The sequence below is a fragment of the Neofelis nebulosa genome, chromosome 17 (genome assembly GCF_028018385.1).
Source record: "Neofelis nebulosa isolate mNeoNeb1 chromosome 17, mNeoNeb1.pri, whole genome shotgun sequence".
Classification (NCBI taxonomy): domain Eukaryota; kingdom Metazoa; phylum Chordata; class Mammalia; order Carnivora; family Felidae; genus Neofelis; species Neofelis nebulosa.
The window spans coordinates 486835-507724 of record NC_080798.1 but is presented as its reverse complement, the minus strand read 5'-3'; the positions used below and the strand labels follow the sequence as shown (position 1 = coordinate 507724).

At 51.6% G+C, this 20890-nt stretch overlaps 1 protein-coding gene across 4 annotated transcripts; it reads right to left on the bottom strand.

The window, feature by feature from the left end:
- Nucleotides 1–4956: 4956 nt before the first annotated feature.
- Nucleotides 4957–18963, bottom strand: ZSCAN18 (zinc finger and SCAN domain containing 18). Of its 4 annotated transcripts, none has more exons than XM_058706594.1 (7): nt 18866–18963; nt 12556–13037; nt 11916–11978; nt 10774–10865; nt 9631–9730; nt 8186–8278; nt 4957–6942 (listed from the first exon to the last, which is right to left on the bottom strand). In XM_058706594.1, the coding sequence occupies exons 2-7, from the start codon at nt 12956–12958 to the stop codon at nt 6200–6202; spliced, it is 1494 nt and encodes a 497-aa protein (XP_058562577.1). In that variant the 5' UTR covers nt 12959–13037; nt 18866–18963; the 3' UTR covers nt 4957–6199. The 4 variants fall into 4 exon arrangements, with proteins under 4 accessions (XP_058562577.1, XP_058562580.1, XP_058562579.1 ...); XM_058706597.1 differs by having other exon boundaries at nt 18775–18878; XM_058706596.1 differs by lacking the exon at nt 18866–18963 and adding an exon at nt 17496–17526.
- Between the last annotated feature and the right edge of the window lie 1927 nt (nt 18964–20890).

The following is a 20890-nucleotide window of genomic DNA, read 5'->3' as shown; positions in this document are numbered from 1 at the left end:
CATCTCATTTGGCTGTGGCCTCCTTTCACATGCTCATTTGCCACACGTAGCTGGCCAGTGGCTATCCTGGACAGGACAGCTCAGCTTCGGTCCCTGGGCAGCTATTTTGTCCCCCTCCCATTATTACACATATCCTCCTTTACCTGTGCTTCTATCCTTGTGTAGGTAGCTTCTTGTTCTCAAGGAAACCAGGTTCCTACCCCTGAATCCAGTGTAGAAAATACGTCATGCCAATTGCGCATAGTTCAGACTCTCTAGGAATATAATTCTCAACAGAACATTCATTACGTTTGGAAACATGTTAAGGCTCCTCTATTCCAATGCAGTTCAGTAAAAATGGACCCCAACCACACACTCTTCAGCAGCCCTCTGAAAATGCCAGGTCACTGACAAACTGAGTCATGCGAGCTCCTGCCATCGCACTCAGCTCCTGCTCACCTGCCCCCACAAGGATACAAAAGGAAATACAGCACAGCAGTAGGAACCATAGGAGGTGCTCACACAGTGTCACTTCTGCCCTACCTCCGGGAACGAAAAGGCTCCCTCCCTAGCAGTGCCACAGCAGTGACAGAAGTTACAGAAGTTACAGCCAGAGTGTCAGAAAAACTTCGGGGGTGAGTGCACTCCTGACTAGAGGGCCCAACTTACTTGGATAGTTGCTGATCTGTCTCAATTATTGACACAAAAGTTGGAGACCAACAAGGGAAAACGAACGGGGTGAACACAGGTCCGGAAGAGGCCATGCAGTTTACACCTTGCTCACAGGGACACGTGTGCTTGGAATCCTGAGATGCCCCGTGTAAGAAGTCCCAACTGGGGTGCCTGGGTGGCTCAGTCAGTTAAGCATCTGACTTTGGCTCAGGTCATGATCTCGTGGTTCACGAGTTCCAGCCCCATGTCGGGCTCTGCGCTGACAGCTCAGGGGCTGGAGCCTGCTCTGGATTCTGCGCCTGCCTCTTTCTCTGCCCCTCCCCAACTGGTGCTTTGTCTCTATCTCTCAAAAATACATAAACATTAAGAAAAAAAGCACGTTCCCACCACCAGGAGGCCACCGTGTGGTCAGGATGTCCACGCCAGGTAAGCTCCATGTATGGGCTCCAGTGAGCAGTCCTAGCCCACAAGCTTCCCAGCTGCATCAGGCGTGCAAGGGTGACTCAAACCCCACAGTTTTCAAGGTACCTCAGACTTCAAGTTCCCAGCCGAGGTCTCACACATGGTGAAGCAAAGACAAGCCATCCCTGCTGTGCCCTTTCCGAATGACTGATCCGCTGAATCTGTGAGCAAAACAAGATGGTAGTGTTCCATGGCCTTTCTTCTGCACACATGTGATGAAAGAGAAATTGCTGCTGCCTCCTTCTTACGAGATCAGTCCTGTGGGATGAGGGCCCGATGTTTATGACCTCATTTAACCCTAATTACCTCCCTGTAGGCCCTATCCCCAAATACAGTCACACTGAGGGTTAGGACTTAAGTGTATAAATTTGGGGTGGGGGGATGCAATTCAATCTGTAACAGAAGGCATTTAAGCATCTTCTTGCCATTGAAATCTATTCCCATCTGGCCAGTTTTCCACTTATGGGATTTACCTTTCCCTAACCCTTTGACCATTCATCCTCAGCCACCCTGTGGAAGTTAGCCATGAACTCCATTCCATTCTTAGTGCCCGTGCACCTCGGGCTCTCCCTAGCTCTCCAGGTGTCTTATGTCCATTCTGAGTCCTGGCTCAGGGCTCCATGATCTATACACTTTCCAGCCCTCCCAACTCCATTGGAGAGACCAAGGCCACCTTCTTGTGTTTCCCGATTGCTGCACCTTTCTCAATGGGCCACCCCTTTGGGTGGGAAACCCTCAGCACAGATCCAAAGCCCCTAAAGCCTGAACTAACCCAGCTTCCTCTGAGATAAACAGTGGGAACATCTGGCCATATTTGTGTCTTTCTGTAGAATAAATCACCCATTCGTGTGTTCCACTATGTCTTGCTCAGGATGGTGATGGCAAAGGAACAGCAAACAAATCCTGACATCATTTCAGTAGTTTTGTTTTTTGTAGTGGTTTGAGAAAAGCAATTCTGAAGTGATTTTTAGAGGTATTTTAGGACTTAGCGTTTTAAAAAATATTTTAGAGAGCACCTGTGAGGAAGGAAGGGGGGGGGGGGAAGGGATAATCTTAAGCAGGCTCCACGTTCAGTGCAGAGCCCACTGTAGGGCTCAATCTCACAACCCTGGGATCATGACCTGAACTGAAATCAAGAGTCACACACTCAACCGAGCCACCCAGGTGCCCCAGGACTTAGCATTTTTAAAAAAAAATTTTAGGGGTGCCTGGGTGGCTCAGTCGGTTAAGCGTCCGACTTCAGCTCAGGTCACGATCTCGCGGTGCGTGAGTTCGAGCCCCGCGTCGGGCTCTGGGCTGATGGCTCAGAGCCTGGAGCCTGCTTCAGATTCTGTGTCTCCCTCTCTCTCTGCCCCTCCCCCGTTCATGCTCTGCCTCTCTCTGTCCCAAAAATAAATAAACGTTAAAAAAATTTTTTTTTTTAATTTTAATGTTGGGGTGCCTGGGTGGCTCAGTCGGTTAGGCGTCCGACTTCGGCTCAGGTAATGATCTCACAGCTCGTGAGTTCGAGCCCTACGTCGGGCTCTGTGCTGACAGCTCAGAGCCTGGAGCCTGCTTCGTATTCTGTGTGTGTGTCTCTCTTTACCCCTCCTCTGCTCATGCTGTCTCTTTCTCAAAAATAAATAAACATCAAAAAATTTTTAAAAAATTTTTAATGCTTATTTATTTTTGTGACAGAGACAGAGTGCGAGTGGGGGAAGGGCAGAAAGAGGGAGACACAGAATCTGAAGCAGGCTGCAGAATCCAAGCTGTCAGCATAGAGCCCGACATGGGGTTTGAACCCACGAACCACAAGATCATGACCTGAGCCAAACTTGGACACCCAACCCACTGAACCACTCAGGTGTCCCAGGTCTTAGCATATTAACAAATGTGTTGATTTTAGGATTCGCACTATTGACATAAAAATATAGGGGAGTAGTAGATTGAAAATGGAGGTATTGCTGTATATGTATGTGTATATGCATGCATACGGGCACACATACCTTTTTGTGTGTAGCTGTGTGTCTATTTTATGTGCCTATGGTTCCTGGCTCACCAGAAAATACCCTACTAGCAATGAATACACCTGCCACTCAGATTTGGTCTCAAAGTAGCCACACTAAAAAGAGCCAGTTCTTTGGAACTAGAGGAATGGCTGATCTCAGGGTAGAAACAATTTGGGCTTGGAACATCTTACTATACTAAAGAAAAAGGAATTGTTCAAACAATGATGGAGGGGGCACCTGGGTGGCTCTGCTGGTTAAGAGTCCGACTTCAGCTCAGGTCATGATCTCTCGGTACAGGAGTTTGAGCCCCGCATTGGGCTCTGTGCTGACAGCTCGCAGCCTGGAGCCTACTTCACATTCTGGGACTCCCTATCTCTCTGCCCCTCCCCCGCTCACACTCTGTCTCTCGCTCTCTCAAAAATAAACGTTTAAATAAAAATTTTTTTTAATCATGAAGGCATGTTACAGGGATGTAGGAGCCTTCTTGAAGGGACTCTCCCTGGCCACATCTGGGACAACCTGAGCACGAAAATTACCAAGGACAGCAATACGTAATAAAACTTGAAAAAACACTGAAAAAACAGGAATCCCTAAGTCCATCCTGATAGTAAAGACAAATAAATGGGAGAGAAAGGAGGGTGTTGGCTATGCAGCAGAATGTCCAGGGCTGGCTGGTAATGCCACGGAAGGAGGGCTGGTGTCAGATAACCAGTATTTTGCACCATCTGGCAAAAATCATCAATGGAGGATGCCCCTGGGGCTGGGGGGGAGGGTGGCATTTTGGTGAGAAGCAGGGTATTTGCGTTATCTTAAAGTGTCTCCCCACAAATTAAGGGGGAAAAGTAACTCTAAGGTGGAGAAACTGGACAGCACTTTGAGCAAAGGAATCCTCAGCAACAGTAGGAATGTGGACCTCAGGCACTCCCAGGTGTGTCCCAGGTGTGTGTATGGGGGGCAGGGGCCCACGATCACAGGCAAGCAAGGGAAGATGTTCACATAGGTAGGGGTTGGACGACTTTTATTATTTTTGTGTCTCTTCTACAAGTTTGAAATTATTTCCAAATAGAAATATGAAAATATAAACAAAAAAGGCATCGACATCTAGCTGTGCACTAAAGGAAACCTCAGATAGGAAACAAACAGGATAGAGAGCTGGGCTTTCTGATAATGAAGGACCCATCAGTGGCCCTGAAGCTCATGCAAGACGCACCCCCAGGGGTTACTGCTCTGTGGCAGGAGAGGCATGCTCATGGGTCAGGCTGGGAACAAGAGTTCAGAGAGCAAATATAAATACATACATATATGTGTGCGTGTGTATGTGTGTGTGCGTGTGTGTGTATATGTATATATATATATATATATATATATGTATATATGTATATATGTATATATGTATATATGTATATATATATATGTATATATGTATATATGTATATATATATGTATATATGTATATATGTGTATATATATATATATATATATATATATATATATATATATGTATGTATTTAATTATTACCAGAGTCACACTCAGTTCAGGATGGGGGTGAGAGGGAGACAGGCGAAGAGGGTAACTGAGCTCGGTGACTGTAACAGAGACAGGCACCTCATACACAGTCCCAGACCCTTTCATGTGACTGAGGCCATGAGATCATGTCTCTCCAAGTACACACGAGTGGAAGTGATGTGTGTCATCTCCCAACTGAGCAAGTATGGCCTTCCCCACATGCTCCAAGGGGCCAGTGGAGAACAGAGCCACTACAGGGACAGAGCCTGGATCCCCAAATCACCACACAGAGCATAGTCCCCCTCGCTTCCACACACAAGCAACAGCAACAAACACAAGACTGTCATGTGAGTGAAGAAATAAATCCTTTATTAGGTTAAGCATCTATGATTCGGGCATGATTACAACAGACTGCCTGCTCAAACACCATGACAGAAAGAGGCACCAGTTAACCTACAAGAAGCGTTAAGTTTATGCTCAGGCAACAGAAGCAATGCTCTAATCTGAGATCAAATGCAAAAATCAAAAGATCACCTTATGTAGCCCAAAGAATTAAGTTTCCATTTGCCCAGGCAGATACACCTCATCAACCCTTATTAGTGTTTTCAACCTGCTTTGATCATGACCCTCCACCCTGAGTAAGAAATACATCTTACATTGCAACCGGGTCTCATATTTAGATATACAGCTGAAAATTTTCACAGAACGGTATTTGCCTTTACAGCCGGATGATGAATTTTTACTTAATTCTACTGATTTGCAATGCTGGTGACCGTCCACTAATTTGATTTCACAATTCAACCGGGTCTCATATTTAGATATATAGCTGAAAAGTTTCACAAAACAATATTTGCCTTTACTACACGACGAATTTTTACTTAATTCTACTGATTTGCAATGATGGCGACTGTCCACTAATTTGGTTTCACAATTCACTAGTAGGCTGAGACGCATGGTTTGAAAGCACTGCGTTACCAGGCTCCACGCATTTTTGTGATCTTTGTAAAGCCACTCCACATATGTAGACACGTGCTTAACTAGGAAACAATTTGCTATTGAGGATTCAGAAGTGAACTTGATATCAGGTGTTTACGAAAAGACCAAACAGCTTGAGCAGAAGCCCTGGGGAGCTTGAACAAGGGGAACAGAGACAAAGCTGACTTCAGCAAGAGCCGGCGGATCACACACTTTAAGGCAACTCTACACTTTGCACAATGACAAATGTTCCAATGTGTGGGTGGTGCTAAAATGGCTACGGAAGAAAGGGGAATATTCTTTCACACCGGATAGCTCGTGCTTGCACATGGGCATCTGCATGGGTGTGTTTACAAGGAGACAAGGGCTTCCCGTGGGCCCTTCTGGGTTCTAAGTGCGTTAGCCACGTTAGCTCATTTAGAGAACAGACAGCCTTACATCCACACAGATACTGCAGGAAGCCACGCAAGGGTTTCAAAGCAGCGGATACATTGCTAGGGAAATCTGGCAGGCAAGATTGCCCTCTAGGGACACAAACCTGGGCAGGCAAGGCTGTCTCTAGGGACACAAACCTGGGAGGCAAGACTGGCCTCTAGGGACCCTACAGCAAAGCAGCTCATCGCTGAGCCTCAGGCTGCACAGGGAAAATATCACCTGCCACACACCCCGGGAGCCCACGGAGCCTCCCGCCAGCACGGGCACCACATGCAGCAGGGTGGGGTCCCAGGGCCCACCCCAGCGCGTAGCCTTTCTCCTTCTCATGGGTCTTCTGATGCTCGGCCAGGGCCAGGCTGAAGTGGAAGGTCTTCCAGCAGCCCTGGCACGCATATAGCTTCCTGCCACTGTGGCTTCGGAGATGGTCAATGAAATGTGAGATCCACGCAAAGGTCTCCCCACACTCGCTGCACGCGTAGGGCTTCCCTCGGGACAGCCCAGGCTCATCGGCAGCAGAGCAACTCGCGCCCAGGGACCCTGCGCCGAGGCCAGATGCAGCGGGCTCCTTCACATGGCGCTGCTGGGGGTGGCTCATGCTGGAGACAGGCTCAGGGCCCTGCCCGCCCACATCCTTCGAGTGGGGCCTTTTTCTTCCAAGGCCTTGGCGTGGGGCAGCTGGAGCTACAGGCACAGTAGGGCTCTCCCCTGCTGTGCCCCTGTCCTGGGCTGGCTCCCGGATGACTGACTGCCTCTGGGCTCTGGGGACAGGGCTTGGTTCCCTCTCCTGAGGTTCCAGAACCTTCTGCGGCTGCTCTTCCTCCTCCGGAGCAGCACCCGTCAAGGGGCAAACGAGAATTTCCCTTGTGATCCTCTCCATCAGCGTCTCGCACATGCTCTCTTTACTTTCCTGCCACCTCCTATCCCCTAAAACAAGGTCACGGTGTGAGCAGTCCCACCTCCCAGGGCTCAGAGAAGCAAGCTGCCATGTGAGCAGGAAACCTAACAAAAGGCGTGGGCTGGGGGCTGTGAAGATGGACAGGATGGAAAGCCGGAGCAAGGGGGAAGCGGGTGAGGATGTGAGAGGGCTTTGCATGCACACCATCAGTCAATACCCTCCACAAACCCAGGGGCAATGGGTTCAAACAAAATCACTCAGAAGACTGCCGTGCGTCCCCATGTGCTTTCCCTTTTCTGGCACTCCCTGAGCTCACGACTGCCCACCTGCTGGCACTCCCGGCCTGTCTTGCAGCCGAAGTGGCCACGTGAGCAAGCTATGGTCAATGGGATGGATGCACAAGCGTAAGGTTTGTGGAGGGGCTTCCTCCTTCCTGCAGCTGTGGATGTGGGAGCCACAGCAGCCATCCCAAACCGCACGAGAGCAGACACTGGCAATGCAGCCATGAGCTGGAGGGAGCCTGCATCCCTCACCAGGAAGGGCCAAATAATCCCCTAGGTGGTAACTAACGTGTTACAATGGCAGCCCCCAATGAAGCCGGTCTCCTGGGATTTGGGCCCTTGGGGAGTACCCCCTCCCCCACATGCACAGACATACAAACCATGCACGTTGGCTTGGCCACATGACCTACTATGGTCTACAGGACATTAAGCATGCATGACAGAAACAAAGATTTAAAAAGCACCTGCACAATGGTGCCTCCCCTCCTGGAATGCTCCAGAACTCAAATGCCATGCCATGATGAAACTCAAACTAACTACTTGGAGGGGCAACATGGAGAACGTAGGTTGACAGCCTCAGCTGAGCTGCCTGGCAAGAGCCAGCACTAACCGCCGCTGGTGTGAGTGAGACCGCCAGGGACATTCCAGCCCAGCCAAGCTTCCTGATGACTGTGGCTGTGTATGCGGCCCAGCAACCATCAAAGGGAGCATAACAGACAGCCATCCCATCCCAGTCAATCCACAGGATCATAACCACCAACACTGCTGTTGTTTAGGAGACTGAGTTTGGGGGCCGTTTGTGACACAGCTAAAGATTGTTAGAACAGCTGGATTCCTGCCTCCTGCTATGACACTGGGGTGGGGGGCAGCCAAGGTACAGGACAGGTGGTGGGAGAAGAGCGAGATCAAAGTTGAGGAGCTGTGGGGAGCTTCCACCAGCCTTGGAAAGGTGCCCCTCTACCCCAGCCTCACCACGGTTCTCGGGCCTCACCTGAGAAGCTGCCTTCCGGTGGTTCAGCTTCAACCAACCGAAGCTCCTCTGTCTCCAGCCTGCAGGTGTCATCAGGCTGGGCGAGCTGGTACCCTGAGTGCGATCAAAACACACAAAAACAGAGAGAGACACTGAAGCCAGAGTAGAAAGCAGCCAATGATGCGCCTCAAGCCCCATGGGCTGGCCAGGAAGGGCAGCAGGGCCTCTGCTCTGGACACTGTCCTTTCCTCTGCCCTGGACACTCACCGAAGCTGTCTCACTCAGAGCCCTGGAGTGCTGGGGGTTCCAAGAACACTGGGGAAAGGGTGAAGAAGAGGGCCTACCGAGACAGAGCCAGACAGCCAACAGGGAAGTGGGGGAATTCAATGGAGAGCAAAGTAAGAGAAGAACATAAAACTACAACCACAAAGAGCTCAGACGTCTGTGTTGGGGCCTGTGTTGTGGGCGACGATGTCCACTCAAGAGAGAAGAGCCATGAAGGCCAAGAGGCTCCATCTGTGTACCAAGGACGATAGTAAAGTTAACGACTGGTGCCAGGAGACCTTTCCACATTCAGAAGCTTTGGGTCCTACGAGCAGGGGCTGCAAACTCAAAACCCCAGGGCTGTGGCAGAACTCAACCCTGTACAGTGAGAAGGGTGGGGCCGAGGTGGGGACACAGGCAAATTCATTCACTGTCAAATTTGTTCAAAACGCTGTGGGGCCTCAAGGCGCCTGGGTGGCTCAGTCGGTTTAAGGGTCTGACTTTGGCTCAGGTCATGATCTCATGGTTCGTGGGTTCGAACCCCACACCGGGCGCTCTGCTGTAAGCACGGAGCCTGCTTCGGATCCTCTGTCTCCCTCTCTCTGCCCTTTCCCCACCAGCATGTGTGCACTCTTTCTCTCAACATAAACATTGGGGTGCCTGGTCATGATCTCACGGTTCGTGGGTTTGAGCCCTGTGTGTCAGGCTCTGTGCTGGCAGCTCAGAGCCTGGAGCCTGCTTTGGATTCTGTGTCTCCCTATCTCTCTGCCCCTCCCCTGACCTCACTATCTCTCAAAAATAAACATTAAAATGTTTTTTAATAAATAAGCAAATATTACAAAAACAAACACTGTGGGGGGGGGGGGGGGGCGACTGGGTGGCTCAGTCAGTTCAGCATCCGACTTTGGCCCAGGTCACAATATTGTGGTTTGTGAGTTTGAGCCCTGCGTCAGTACTTGGAGCCTGGAGCCTGCTTCTGATTCTGTGTCTCCCTGTCTCTCTGCTCCTCCCCTGTTCACGCTCTGTCTCCCTTTCTCTCTCTCTCTCTCTCTCCCTCTCTCTCAAAAATAAACATTAAAAAAAACAAAACAAAAAACACTGTGGGGCCGTAACCAACGCTCCATGTGGGAGTCGGAATCCCCTAGGCCAATCCTCTTGGAAGAGGACAGGTACAGCACTAGGCTGTGGGGGACAAGTCTCACCCCACAGGAGCAGTTTCCGGAAGGTCTTCAGGTTCTCCTCTGCCGGGTCCAGGTGGCCCCATTCCCCCAGGTACAGGGGCATCTCCGGAAATGTCAACTTCTGAAACGACAGCACCACCACGGCTGAGACTTCCCGTCCAGAGGGAGGGTGGACCCTCAGTCCCACGATCACAGTGAGCACAACGGGGGTGGCACCATCCTGGGGGGTTCTCACCCACCACCCACCTAGCAGGGCCTGGACCCAGATCCCAGGTTAACACGGGGGCTGGGTTTCTTTGCCTCAGCACTATGGACTTTCTTCTGGCAGGACCAACCCCGGGCACTGCAGGCTGTTTCCCAGCCTCTTCCTCTGGGTATTAGCAGCACCTCCTCCCCCAGCCAAATACTAACAACTAAAGCTGTCTCCAGATGTCACCAAATGTCCCCCAGAGGGCAAAACCCCAACATCTCTTATCTCCTCCATCCCTGCATGGGCCCCAGGCCGGCACCCAGGGGACAGGGGGACCAGGACAGCCATGCTTACTGCCCTTAGGAGAAGCAGTCACCCATGACAAAGGCCACAGAGGAGACAAGTGCGCCATGGGCCCCACGAGGGCTGGGAGATGTGTCCACCGGGCAGGGGAAAGGGCACGACCAGGCCCAGGATGCAGAAGGGGGTACGGCAATGGGGAGGGAACCCTGCAGGACAGGGGCAGCTGGCCTGGCAGGAGGTGAGGAGGAGGCTGTGGTGGCAGGAACAGTGCACTCGCCCAGAGGAGACAACAGAACAGGGTGATGGAAGCAGCTAAAGGGACTGGGGCCTGGGAGTCACCACAAACCAGGTTGGTTGGGGGCTGACAGAAAGGGACCACCTGTCCAACACCCCCAAGGGGGTACTCGGGCCCCTTTGTTCTGATCTCAGAGACCTCTCCTTGCCTTACCCCCACCTCCTCTTGGCTTCCTGGGGAGGGAGCAGCCTAGGTGTGCAGCCCAGGAACCTCAGCCCAGACCCCCTTCTCCTGTGGCTGGGCCCCCATCCCTCCCAGGGCCAGCTGGCAGCATATTAATGACAGGGGCAGGGAGAGAGCCTAATAAGCTAGGGGGACAGCTCCTCCTCCTTGGGGACAGGCCCTGAGAACCCTGGACAAGACAGACCCCACGCACCTTTGGCTCAGCCTTAGCAGGCTTGGGCTGTTCGGGTTTCTTGTCCCCGGCACACCCTTGTTCCAGAAGCACAGGGTCTGGAGCAGGACAGGCTGGTGGAAGGGGACACAGAGCTGAGCAGACTAGTGTCACACAGCTGGGCAGCCCAAGCCAATCAGGGAGACCCCAGGGCCCCCCCGCGCACAGGCCCCAGGAAGAGAGGGAAGAGTTATCAGACTCAGAGGCAGAAGGTCTCAGCGCTCATGTCACGGTACGTCTCAAGCTCAAGGGACCCTACGATTATCCTCAGGTGACACAGCAGAGTAGCCAAGAAGAAAGCAAAAAGAAGCTCACGGTCAACAGTGGCTTTCTAATGAAAGCCCACAAAGCAGGTAACACTTTTCTACCAGCTAGATTGGTAGAAATCTTAAAAAGCAATGACACGATACGGCATAGATGTGGGCAAATGGGCACCTTGTGCACTGACACCGTATGTGCTACAAAACTTCGCACGACCATGCAGAGATGTCCTTTGTCCAGTGAGCGTGAGGGACCCACCTAAACACACAAAACATCCACACAAGGCACATGCCTGCGGACGTTTCACGGCGCATTTGTAGAAGAGGCAGAAACCTGAATGGCCGTAAACCCCAACTCTAGGCCAAGGAAGGGCGGATCCCGTGAAATGGCAAGAAAGTAAGGAGATGGCGCTGGCCACTGCCTGGATGGGCCTGGCTGGGTGAGACGGTGCTCCACACAAACAGCCCGAGCTCCAGCACGAGTGTACTGTCACCAGGGACACTGGCCACAAGCTCTCTCAGGGCTCAGGGCTGAGATGTGTGCGTGTGTTGTGCAAGAGATGAAGGAACACATGCCAGGGCACACCATTTGGTTTTAGCTGTGGAGGGCACATGGAGGCGGGGGGAGATTTTCTTTGTACCTCAATGCTTTTCGGTGTTTATGGTAAAGCATGTACAACCCGCGTAATCTTTGAAGGTTAATTATAAATAGCTGTCGTGTTCACCAGAGCCTACAGGAAGAAGTCAGTTACAGCACAGACTGCCAGACCTTGGCTCCCATGAGAACCTCCGTGGCACCTGCCTCATGCCTTCCCCCAACCAAGCACTGGCCCACACCTGTCCCAGGGCTAACTGGTCACTCACAGATGTTGGGGGCGGCCTGGGTCTCACTGGGCTCCACGTCTTCACCAGTCTTCACGGACCCATCTGGCAATAGAGCAGATGGCAAAGGCTCAGCGAGCTTCCCACGCTGCCCCTCGCTCAGAGCTGTGGACAGCCCCATGGCAGACTCAACAGCATCCCTGTTTATACTCGAGGGGAAGTGAGAGATGTGCTAACAATCACACAGTGAACCTGCAGGGGGTGGGCGCAGACAAGGCTCCAGGACCCCATCACCAGCAGTCCCTCAGGCCCCGCCCTTTGATGTGGCAGAGACTCTGCCCACCCAGCCCCAGTGCAGAAACAGATGCCCAGGACATTTACTGTTTTTAAGGGGCTGGTTCCCCCAGCTTCCTTGTATCTGGAAGGCAGATGTGAGGGCAGGAGCCCAAGCTGCCTTCACAGCCCATGAGGCAACTCTGGGCAGGGTGGTGGGGCTGAGGAGCTACCCCAGCAGTTCAGGGCTGCTCACCTCTGTGCCTCTTATACACAGGGGAATTCAACTCTCAGGTAAGCCACTGATTGGAGTTTGGGCCCTATGCTGTCAACTTTACTCCTCCCAGGGCTGACCACCTCCCTTCCTATCTCTTCTGTGCTGTGCTCTCCTCTGGGGTGGTGGGCTCACCTGGCTCCTCTAGGGCATCGGCAAGGTCCTTCACCAGGGAGGCTGCCTTCTGGCAGTTCTCAGGATGCTGTGCCACCACTGAGGACCGTACTTTGTCCGGCAGGGCGCTCAGGAACTGCTCCAGCACCAGCAGCTCCAGCATCTGCTCCTTGGAGTGCGCCTCAGGGCGCAGCCACTGGCGGCACAGCTCATACAGCTGGTCCAGGGCCTGGTGGGGCCCTACAGCTTCCTGGTAGATGAAGTTCCGGAAATGCAGGCGGGAGGACTCAAGGTTGGCAGGGACCTCCCCAAGGCCACTCCTGGAGTCCTCTTGCTGGTCCTCAGCTGCTGATCCTAGCATGGGCAGTTCTGGGGGAGCTGGGGAGCTCCTGGGGTTGGCAAACGCCTTCTCCAGCGGCAACATCTTTCCAAACCTACACTGGGAAATGTGACTATCCAGGGATAGGGCACCTGTCGTGGAGGGCAAGTTCACGTAACTGCAGCTGCAAGGGAGAGACACCAGAGATGGCAGGATGCTCTGGGATCTCAGCCCTGCACAGGACAGACAGACAGACATGACTACAGACAGACAATGAGAAGCAAGCCGTGGGGCATCCAGACCCCAACATGGATGAGCTCCTCAGTCCCACCCTCCACACCCAGAGTCCACACAGGTTTCCAAGCAATCTGCTTGTTAAGTATCAGCAGGGTCTTGTATGTGTACAGATAAAAATTAACATAAAATGTTGGAAGTGACAACTCATTTTGTAAGACGGCTATTACCAGGATTAAAAAAAATAAATCAGTCACAATTAGGATAAAGAAAAGTTACAGGACAATCTCACTTTCAAAGATAAAAATTTTAAAACGTTACTAACTTCATTCCAACAACGTATACTCGATTCATGGGATACCATGCCAAATTTGGGCGTATCCCAGACTTCCTTCCACATTTGGGAGGCCTAGGTGCCAGGATTGCTCCTCTTCTTAAGACAACTAAAAATCCAAAATACAGCTGAACCTTGAACAATACGGGTTTGACCTGCATGGTTCCACTTTAAGGAGCATTTTCTTTATAAATACAGTAAAATACTGTAAATGCATTTTCTCTTCCGTAAAATTTTCTTAACACTTTTTCCCTAACTCACTTTATTGTAAGAACACAGTACATGATATATATAACATACACAACACAGGTTAATCAACTGTTTATGTGATCAGTAAGGCTTCTGGTCAACAGCAGACTATTGGCAGTTAAGTGTTTGGGAAGTCAAAAGTTATATATGGATTTTCGGGTATGCCCTAACCCTCACCTTGTTCAAGGGTCAAATGTAGATCAGTGGACAACCAGCATCTATTTCTGGGAATGACACAGGACTGCAGACCTGGCCTGACCCACCCACAGAACCAGGTGGGAGATAGAAGTTGACCAGGAGTAGGGAATCGATGGTGCGGGGGAGGGAAGGGACTGTGGTGTTCAGGTCCTGTCAGCATCCTCTCCTCCCCTGGCTGATCCTGATGGGCAGACGCATCACTTGGGAGAAGCTAGATTTGGGGTCCTTAGGTGAAATCTCTTGGTTGTGACCCCTGACAAACACCGAGCAAGCTGAAGGCCAGAAGCCGGCAGGGCCACGGAGGACCAGGCCTCTGGCTGCCAGCTTTGGGCCCACGATGTTCTCACTGGCTATGAGCATCCAGGGACAGAGCTCCAGCTCCTCTCAGAATCTGTGGGGTCTACACTTCTCCCCACACAACCAGAAAACCCTCAGACCCCGCTGGGAGGGAGACACCCCCAGGCACCCAAACCCGGTGGGAATGCTCCCCTGGCTGAACCACAGAAACCAGCCATGTTTTCTTCCGAACACGTCTGAGGAATTTAGGAAAATGTGTGTGAGCACAGCTGTGGTGAGGACGTTTCCTCAGCAGTCCTGCTTTTCCAGAGAAAACTCTGCAATGCAGGACCGGGCATTGATGAGCTCCTCCATGGAAAGTGAAGATGCGCTCTGACATTTCACCAGCGCCTGCGGCCCAGGACCTCGGGGCGGTGGGGGTGTCTGACTCCATGTACGTGGACCGGCAAATCCACAGAGATGGAAAGTAGCTCCGTGGCTGCCGGGGGCAGACGAGGGGGTCAGGGTCAGAGCGATGAAAACGTCCTAAAATCAGCTGTGGTATTGGCTGTACAACTGTGAATATGGGCAAAATCACTGAACTGCACACTTTACACAGGTGATCTCTTTTGGGGTGTCAGTTACATCTAATAAAGCTGCTGGAAAGAGAAGAGGTGGCAGAAACCGAAGCACCCGCCGCTGTCCTCTCCCACAGCCTAGTCTGAGTGCAGAGTTCCATTTCCCTCAAGGAAGAAAGAGCTCGCCAGGCCACCCTTCCCACCACCCTCCCTTCATGTCCTCCCCTCTGTTCCCTGAGCACAACCCCCCTACCTCCCCCCGCCCTGCTCCCCACAGCAGGCTCTTCTGTGCCAGCCGGGTCTGGGCTCTGATGGGTCCCCCAGGGAGACCTTCCCTCCACAGCCTGCTCAATTCCTCCCATCCATACCTCCTCACTCCCTCTTCCCTGCCTTCCACCTGCCTCTCCCACTGGAATGTAAACCCCATGACAGCAGGGGTTACTCACTGGCAGGTCTCTGAACAATGACTGGCTCAGCATTTGTTGACTGTAAATTATTTTCATCAAGAGCCTTGCTGGCTGTGCCAAATTTTCATTGGCCATTATCCCTGGGATCGGGGTGGTGATATATTGGGAAGGTAAACCTACAAGTGGGATACCTGGACCACTGGGCCTGTGCTGTGACCCACTACAGCCCACAGGAGGCAGCCTAACTCCTGCCACCCACTATGGCAATGCTCAACAGGGTGGCCCTTACACCCCCGCACCAGGGCCCTCAGACTACATAATCTGCTCATTTTGCTGCCAGAGTTTTCTCAGGACTGCTTTAGCTCTGTGAGTCAACTGCCTGATTTTCAGTGGCCATTGTTAAAAAAATTTTTAGGGGCGCCTGGGTGGCGCAGTCGGTTAAGCATCCGACTTCAGCCAGGTCACGATCTCGCAGTCCGTGAGTTCGAGCCCCGCGTCGGGCTCTGGGCTGATGGCTCGGAGCCTGGAGCCTGTTTCCGATTCTGTGTCTCCCTCTCTCTGCACCTCCCCGTTCATGCTCTGTCTGTCTCTCTCTGTCCCAAAAATAAATAAAAAACGTTGGAAAAAAAATTTAAAAAAAAAATTTTTTTTAATGTTTATTTATTTTTGAGAGAGGGAGAGGAGGAGAGAGAGAGACAGCGTGAGCAGGGAAGGGGCAGAGAGAAAGGGAGACACAGAATCTGAAACAGGCTCCAGGCTCTGAGCTGTCAGCACGGAGTCTGACGCAGGGCTCAAACTCACAAACCATGAGATCATGACCTGAGCCGAAGTCAGACAACCAACTGACTGAGCCACCCAGGCGCTCCTTCAGTGGCCATTTTCTTCCAGCTCCCTTCTATTAAATAATTAAAGTGGTGTCTGTCTGGCCTGGTCTTGCCAGCAGCCTGGTCTGTGACTTATCTTTTCACTTTATGCTCTCTTTTTGCTATACCATAAAGTTCTAATGTTTCTTATTGTCAAATGTGTTTTTTCTTCCTAAAAAAGATGTGGAATTCAGAAACTTGTTTATAAAGAGCTTCCTTTGAATTTTTAATTAGAAATACACTCAAGATTAGAAATGCACTCTTAGGGCACCGGTGGGGCTCAGTCGGCTAAGCATCTGACTCTTGGTTTTGACCCAAGTCATGATCTCATGGTTCATGAGTTCCAGCCCCAGGGTGAACCCTGTATCGGGATCTGTGCTGACAGCATGGAGCCTGCTTAGGACTCTCTGCTCCTCCCCTGCTTGAGCACACTCTCTCTCTCTCTCTCAAAATGAATACACTTAATTTTTTTTTTTTAAATGCACTCTTGCATTAATTCTGCTAGGGGCCAGGGCTGGCAAATGCAGGACAGGTGGTTTCGGTTGAGACAACTCAACTTCGCCTTATGGCTGAAACAGCCAGAGCACCCACATGCCACGGGCCTGCCTGTGTCCCCAAACAACTTCATTATAAAAACGGGCTGCTGGTTGGCCTGTAGGCCAGAGTTTCCCAATCCCAGTTCCAGACTCTAGCTCTTTTAACCATGTTTCCGCCTTTAATCTAGAGCCTCACCTGGCAAGAGGAGTGTGCCAGCTCCAGCCAGTTGGCACAACCACATTTATCCCAACAGGCACAGGATACGTGGGGCTTTGTGTGGTATATGGGCAGATGTGTGTTCACATAAGCAAGTAATTTTGGTTTTCTTAAGACACCACAGGCACGATCATCCTGTGCGGGGCCTATCTCCACAAAGTTAACCAAAGATAACTCACTAATGTGTTCATGCATGGATCTTATCTTCTCTCATCAGAGCCTCACAACCTGGTCATGCTGGTGCAAGGATGACCTTGTTAGGCAGAGGGACCACCAGAACTCCTTCCTGTCTCCAGATTCCTTGACCGAGGCCATTCCCCATGGCCCAAGTTCCTCTTAGCTCACTCACCAAGCAGACTTCCCCCCATCACACACACACATCTCAGGGCCACTCAGGATTTGCCTCAGATGGGGACGGAAATTTCTTGGAGCCCAGACTCCCCCTGCACCCCATGGACATGTATGAGGTTGATCCTATGAGCCTGGCCCTCCTGGTCCTGGGATGCAGAGGAAGCCAAGGGGGAGGGGGAGGAGGGTGTGGGCAGCTGAGCTGAGAGGTCTCCAAGCACTGTGGGCCTCCTGCAGGCAAATCCCTTTCCCACTGGGCTAAGCAGGGCTCACGCTTAGCTCCCAACTCTTCAGCTCTACCTCCAGGCCCTGCTGTGCCCCCCTTCTCCTCTCCCCACAGTCCCACTTCATGTTACTCAGGACATTCACAGGGTCTCCTGGCATCACCCAATAGTTACTCACCCATTACAAAGGGGCTAAAGGTGCCTTTAGACTGAAAAAAAAAATGCACATGAAGGGATCATCCTTAACATCTCGGCTGTCCTCTGTGGTCCCGGGCAAGAGCACAAACTCTGGATCCACCCCGGGGCACAGACGGCACGAAAATCAAGCAACCTCATGCACAACTGGCCTGAGCTTCCCCAAAGCCTCAAGGACAGAACTCAAAGGACAGGAACTCACAGACTCAAGGAACGGACAGAGGAACAGCAGCAATACACATGTGGCCCTGTACCAGGAAAGGAAACTTCTACAGGATGGTTGGGAGGACTGGGGCAATGGGAGGCTAGATCCTGGTATGGAGAAGAAGACTGTGAGGTTGTCCACCTTAGCCTCCAAGGGGTCAGCTCAGCTCAGTACACATTGTGTCTGTGAGAGAGGAGAGGGGGGAAGAGGTGGAAAAGGGAGGGGGGAGGAGCCTGACAGAGGGAGAAGGGGAGGAAGTGGGGAGCGAGGAGAGAAAAGGGCACAACACGTACAAAATACTAACAGGTGAATCAGACCAAAAGGCATGCAGTTTAAGGCCTTTCCTTAGAACTTTTCTATAAATTCTTTCATAAAAGGTCTAAAAAACATCCTCAGTCGTCCCCACTCCCCCTTGCGGGCTACTCTCACAGCAGCATCACGGAAACCCATTCTTGCCCTCTCTCTTGGGTCTCTTCGCCCACCAAAGGGACCCTACAGCAGGAGCAGACACTTAATTCAAACTGAAGCCATCCCCAGGTGACTGGGAAGAGTCAGGGCGTCTAAGGGCCTCGAGGATCCCCGGGGCGCAGACAACGCCTCACCCCCAGCCTCACCCCAGGTCCCACCCCCTGGCCCCACCCCCGGCTCCACCCCAGGATTGCTCGGCCCGACCCCTCACTCAGGTGAACGCGCACACTAGAAGAACCTCCGCCTCGTCCCTGCTCCCCCACCGGGACGCCACAGGCTGCCCCTCCCGCCTACTAGGGGCACCCTTAGCCCTTATGGCCCCTCTCGTAACCCCCTCCCTCTACCAGACCGAAGGACGGTGCCCTTAACCCTTCCCTATTCCCACACCCAAGAGGGGTAGCCAGGCCCACGTCTACATGCGGTCTCTCAGCCCCGCCCCCTCCGACCCATACGCCTCCCCCACCTCACTTCCACTCCAGGGGCTCCCGGGATCTTCCCCTCCCCCTCCCAGCCTCCCACCCCGGCCCAACCTCCTCCCTTCCCCCTCCGGGGTCGCTCCCTCCCCATCCTCCCCACCACTCCAGGTCACCTCCGAACGCTGCTGCGCTGCGCACACTGGCGGGACCGCTACGATCCGCTCAGGAAAAGCACGGCGTAGCGCACTGCAGAGCCAGACCTACCTCTTGCGTAGCAGTCCCAGGCCGGTTCCAGCCGCCGGGAGCTCTGAGCGATGGCGTCAGCTCAGACTGCGCGTGCGCGCTGGGCCTGCGCGGCGGACTACGACCCCCAGAAGGCAATTGGCCATCCCCCAGGGTTGGGGCGGAGGGAAGATGCAACGGCTGGAAGGACAGCCAATCAGAGGCAGAGCTAGCCTCGCTCAGCATCTCGCCCCCCGTGCGCCTGCGCCTTTTTCGATCCATAGCAACGCGGTAAAACAGGTAGAGGGGGGGAAAAAAAAAAAACAAACAGGTGGGGGGGGGGGCGGAAAAATACCGCCGGGAGAGACTGAGGCAGTGAGAGACACAGACTAGGAGACACAGCGACAGGGAGTGACAGAAACCAGAGGACCCAGGGCTCCGCATATCCAAAGATGGAGAAATAGGGACAAGGAGTCCCAGAGTATCAGAGATGGTGGGATAGAGAGAGGAGGGAGGGTAAAGAGACAGGGGGAGGTGAAAGGCAGAGGCACGGTGAAAGGGAGAAAGATCATGAAGGAGAGGTCATGTGGCTCAGTCTGTTACGCTTCGGACCTTTGGTGCCAGCTCAGATCATGATCTCACGGTTGGTGGGATCGGGCCCCGTGTTGGGCTCTGCACTGAGGGCATGGAGCCTGCTTCAGATTCTCTCAGTACCTCTCTCAAAAAAATAAACTTAAAAAAATATATATATATTTTTTCTTAAAAAAAAAAAAAAAAAAGCTCTTTAAATTAAAAGAAAAAAAGGTGTGGGGGGGGTGGAGGTCCAGGGGCACCTCAGTCAGTAGACCATGCGACTCCATCTTGGGGTCGGGTCGTGAGTTCAAACTCCACATTGGATGTAAAGCCTACTTTTTTTTTTTTTTTTAACATTTTTTATTTATTTTTGGGACAGAGAGAGACAGAGCATGAACGGGGGAGGGGCAGAGAGAGAGGGAGACACAGAATCGGAAACAGGCTCCAGGCTCCGAGCCATCGGCCCAGAGCCTGACGCGGGGCTCGAACTCACGGACCGCGAGATCGTGACCTGGCTGAAGTCGGACGCTTAACCGACTGCGCCACCCAGGCGCCCCACCACAGTTTTTTTAAACATTCACCCACTTAAGGACATTTTGGTTGTTTCAAGTACTTTGTTATTACAAATAAAGCTGCAATGAACATTAGTGTAAATGTTTGTGTGTGAATCTTCATAAGTCTTCATTTCTCTGGGATAAATGCTCAAGAGTGCAACTGCTGGGTTATATGGCAAGCGCATGTTTAGCGATGTAACATACTGCCATACGCGTTTCCAGAATAGTAGAACCATTTTACATTTCCAGCAAAACTGTGTGTGTGAACAAGTTTTTCCACATTCTTACCAGCATTTGGCATTACCATTTTCTTTGTTTTATTTTTTTAAATGTTTAAGTAATCCCTACAGCCAATGTGGGCCTCAAATTTATAACCCCAAGATGAAGAGTCATACACTCTACTAACCAAGCCAGCCAGGCACCCCAGTGTTGCCATCTTTTTATTTTAACCATCCTTATAGATGCGTAGTGACATCTCATGTTGCTTTTAATTTGCATTTCCCTAATAATTATGAATGTTGGACATATTTTCATGTTCGCCATCTGTATATCCTCTTCAGTGAAATGTCTGTCCATGTCTTTGGCCCATATTTTAGTTTTTAAAAAACTGTTGAATTTTGAGGGGCACCTGGGTGGCTCAGTTGGTTAAGCGTCCGACTTCGGTTCAGGTCACGATCTCACGGTCCGTGAGTTCGAGCCCCGTGTCAGGCTCTGGGCTGATGGCTCAGAGCCTGGAGCCTGTTTCCGATTCTGTGTCTCCCTCTCTCTCTGCCCCTCCCCCGTTCATGCTCTGTCTCTCTCTGTTTTAAAAAATAAATAAACATTAAAAAAAAATTTAAAAAAAATTGTTGAGTTTTGAGAAATATTTATTTAGAACATATATACATATACATATTATTTAGACCATATATATTTATATATTTTTATCTATTTAGAACAT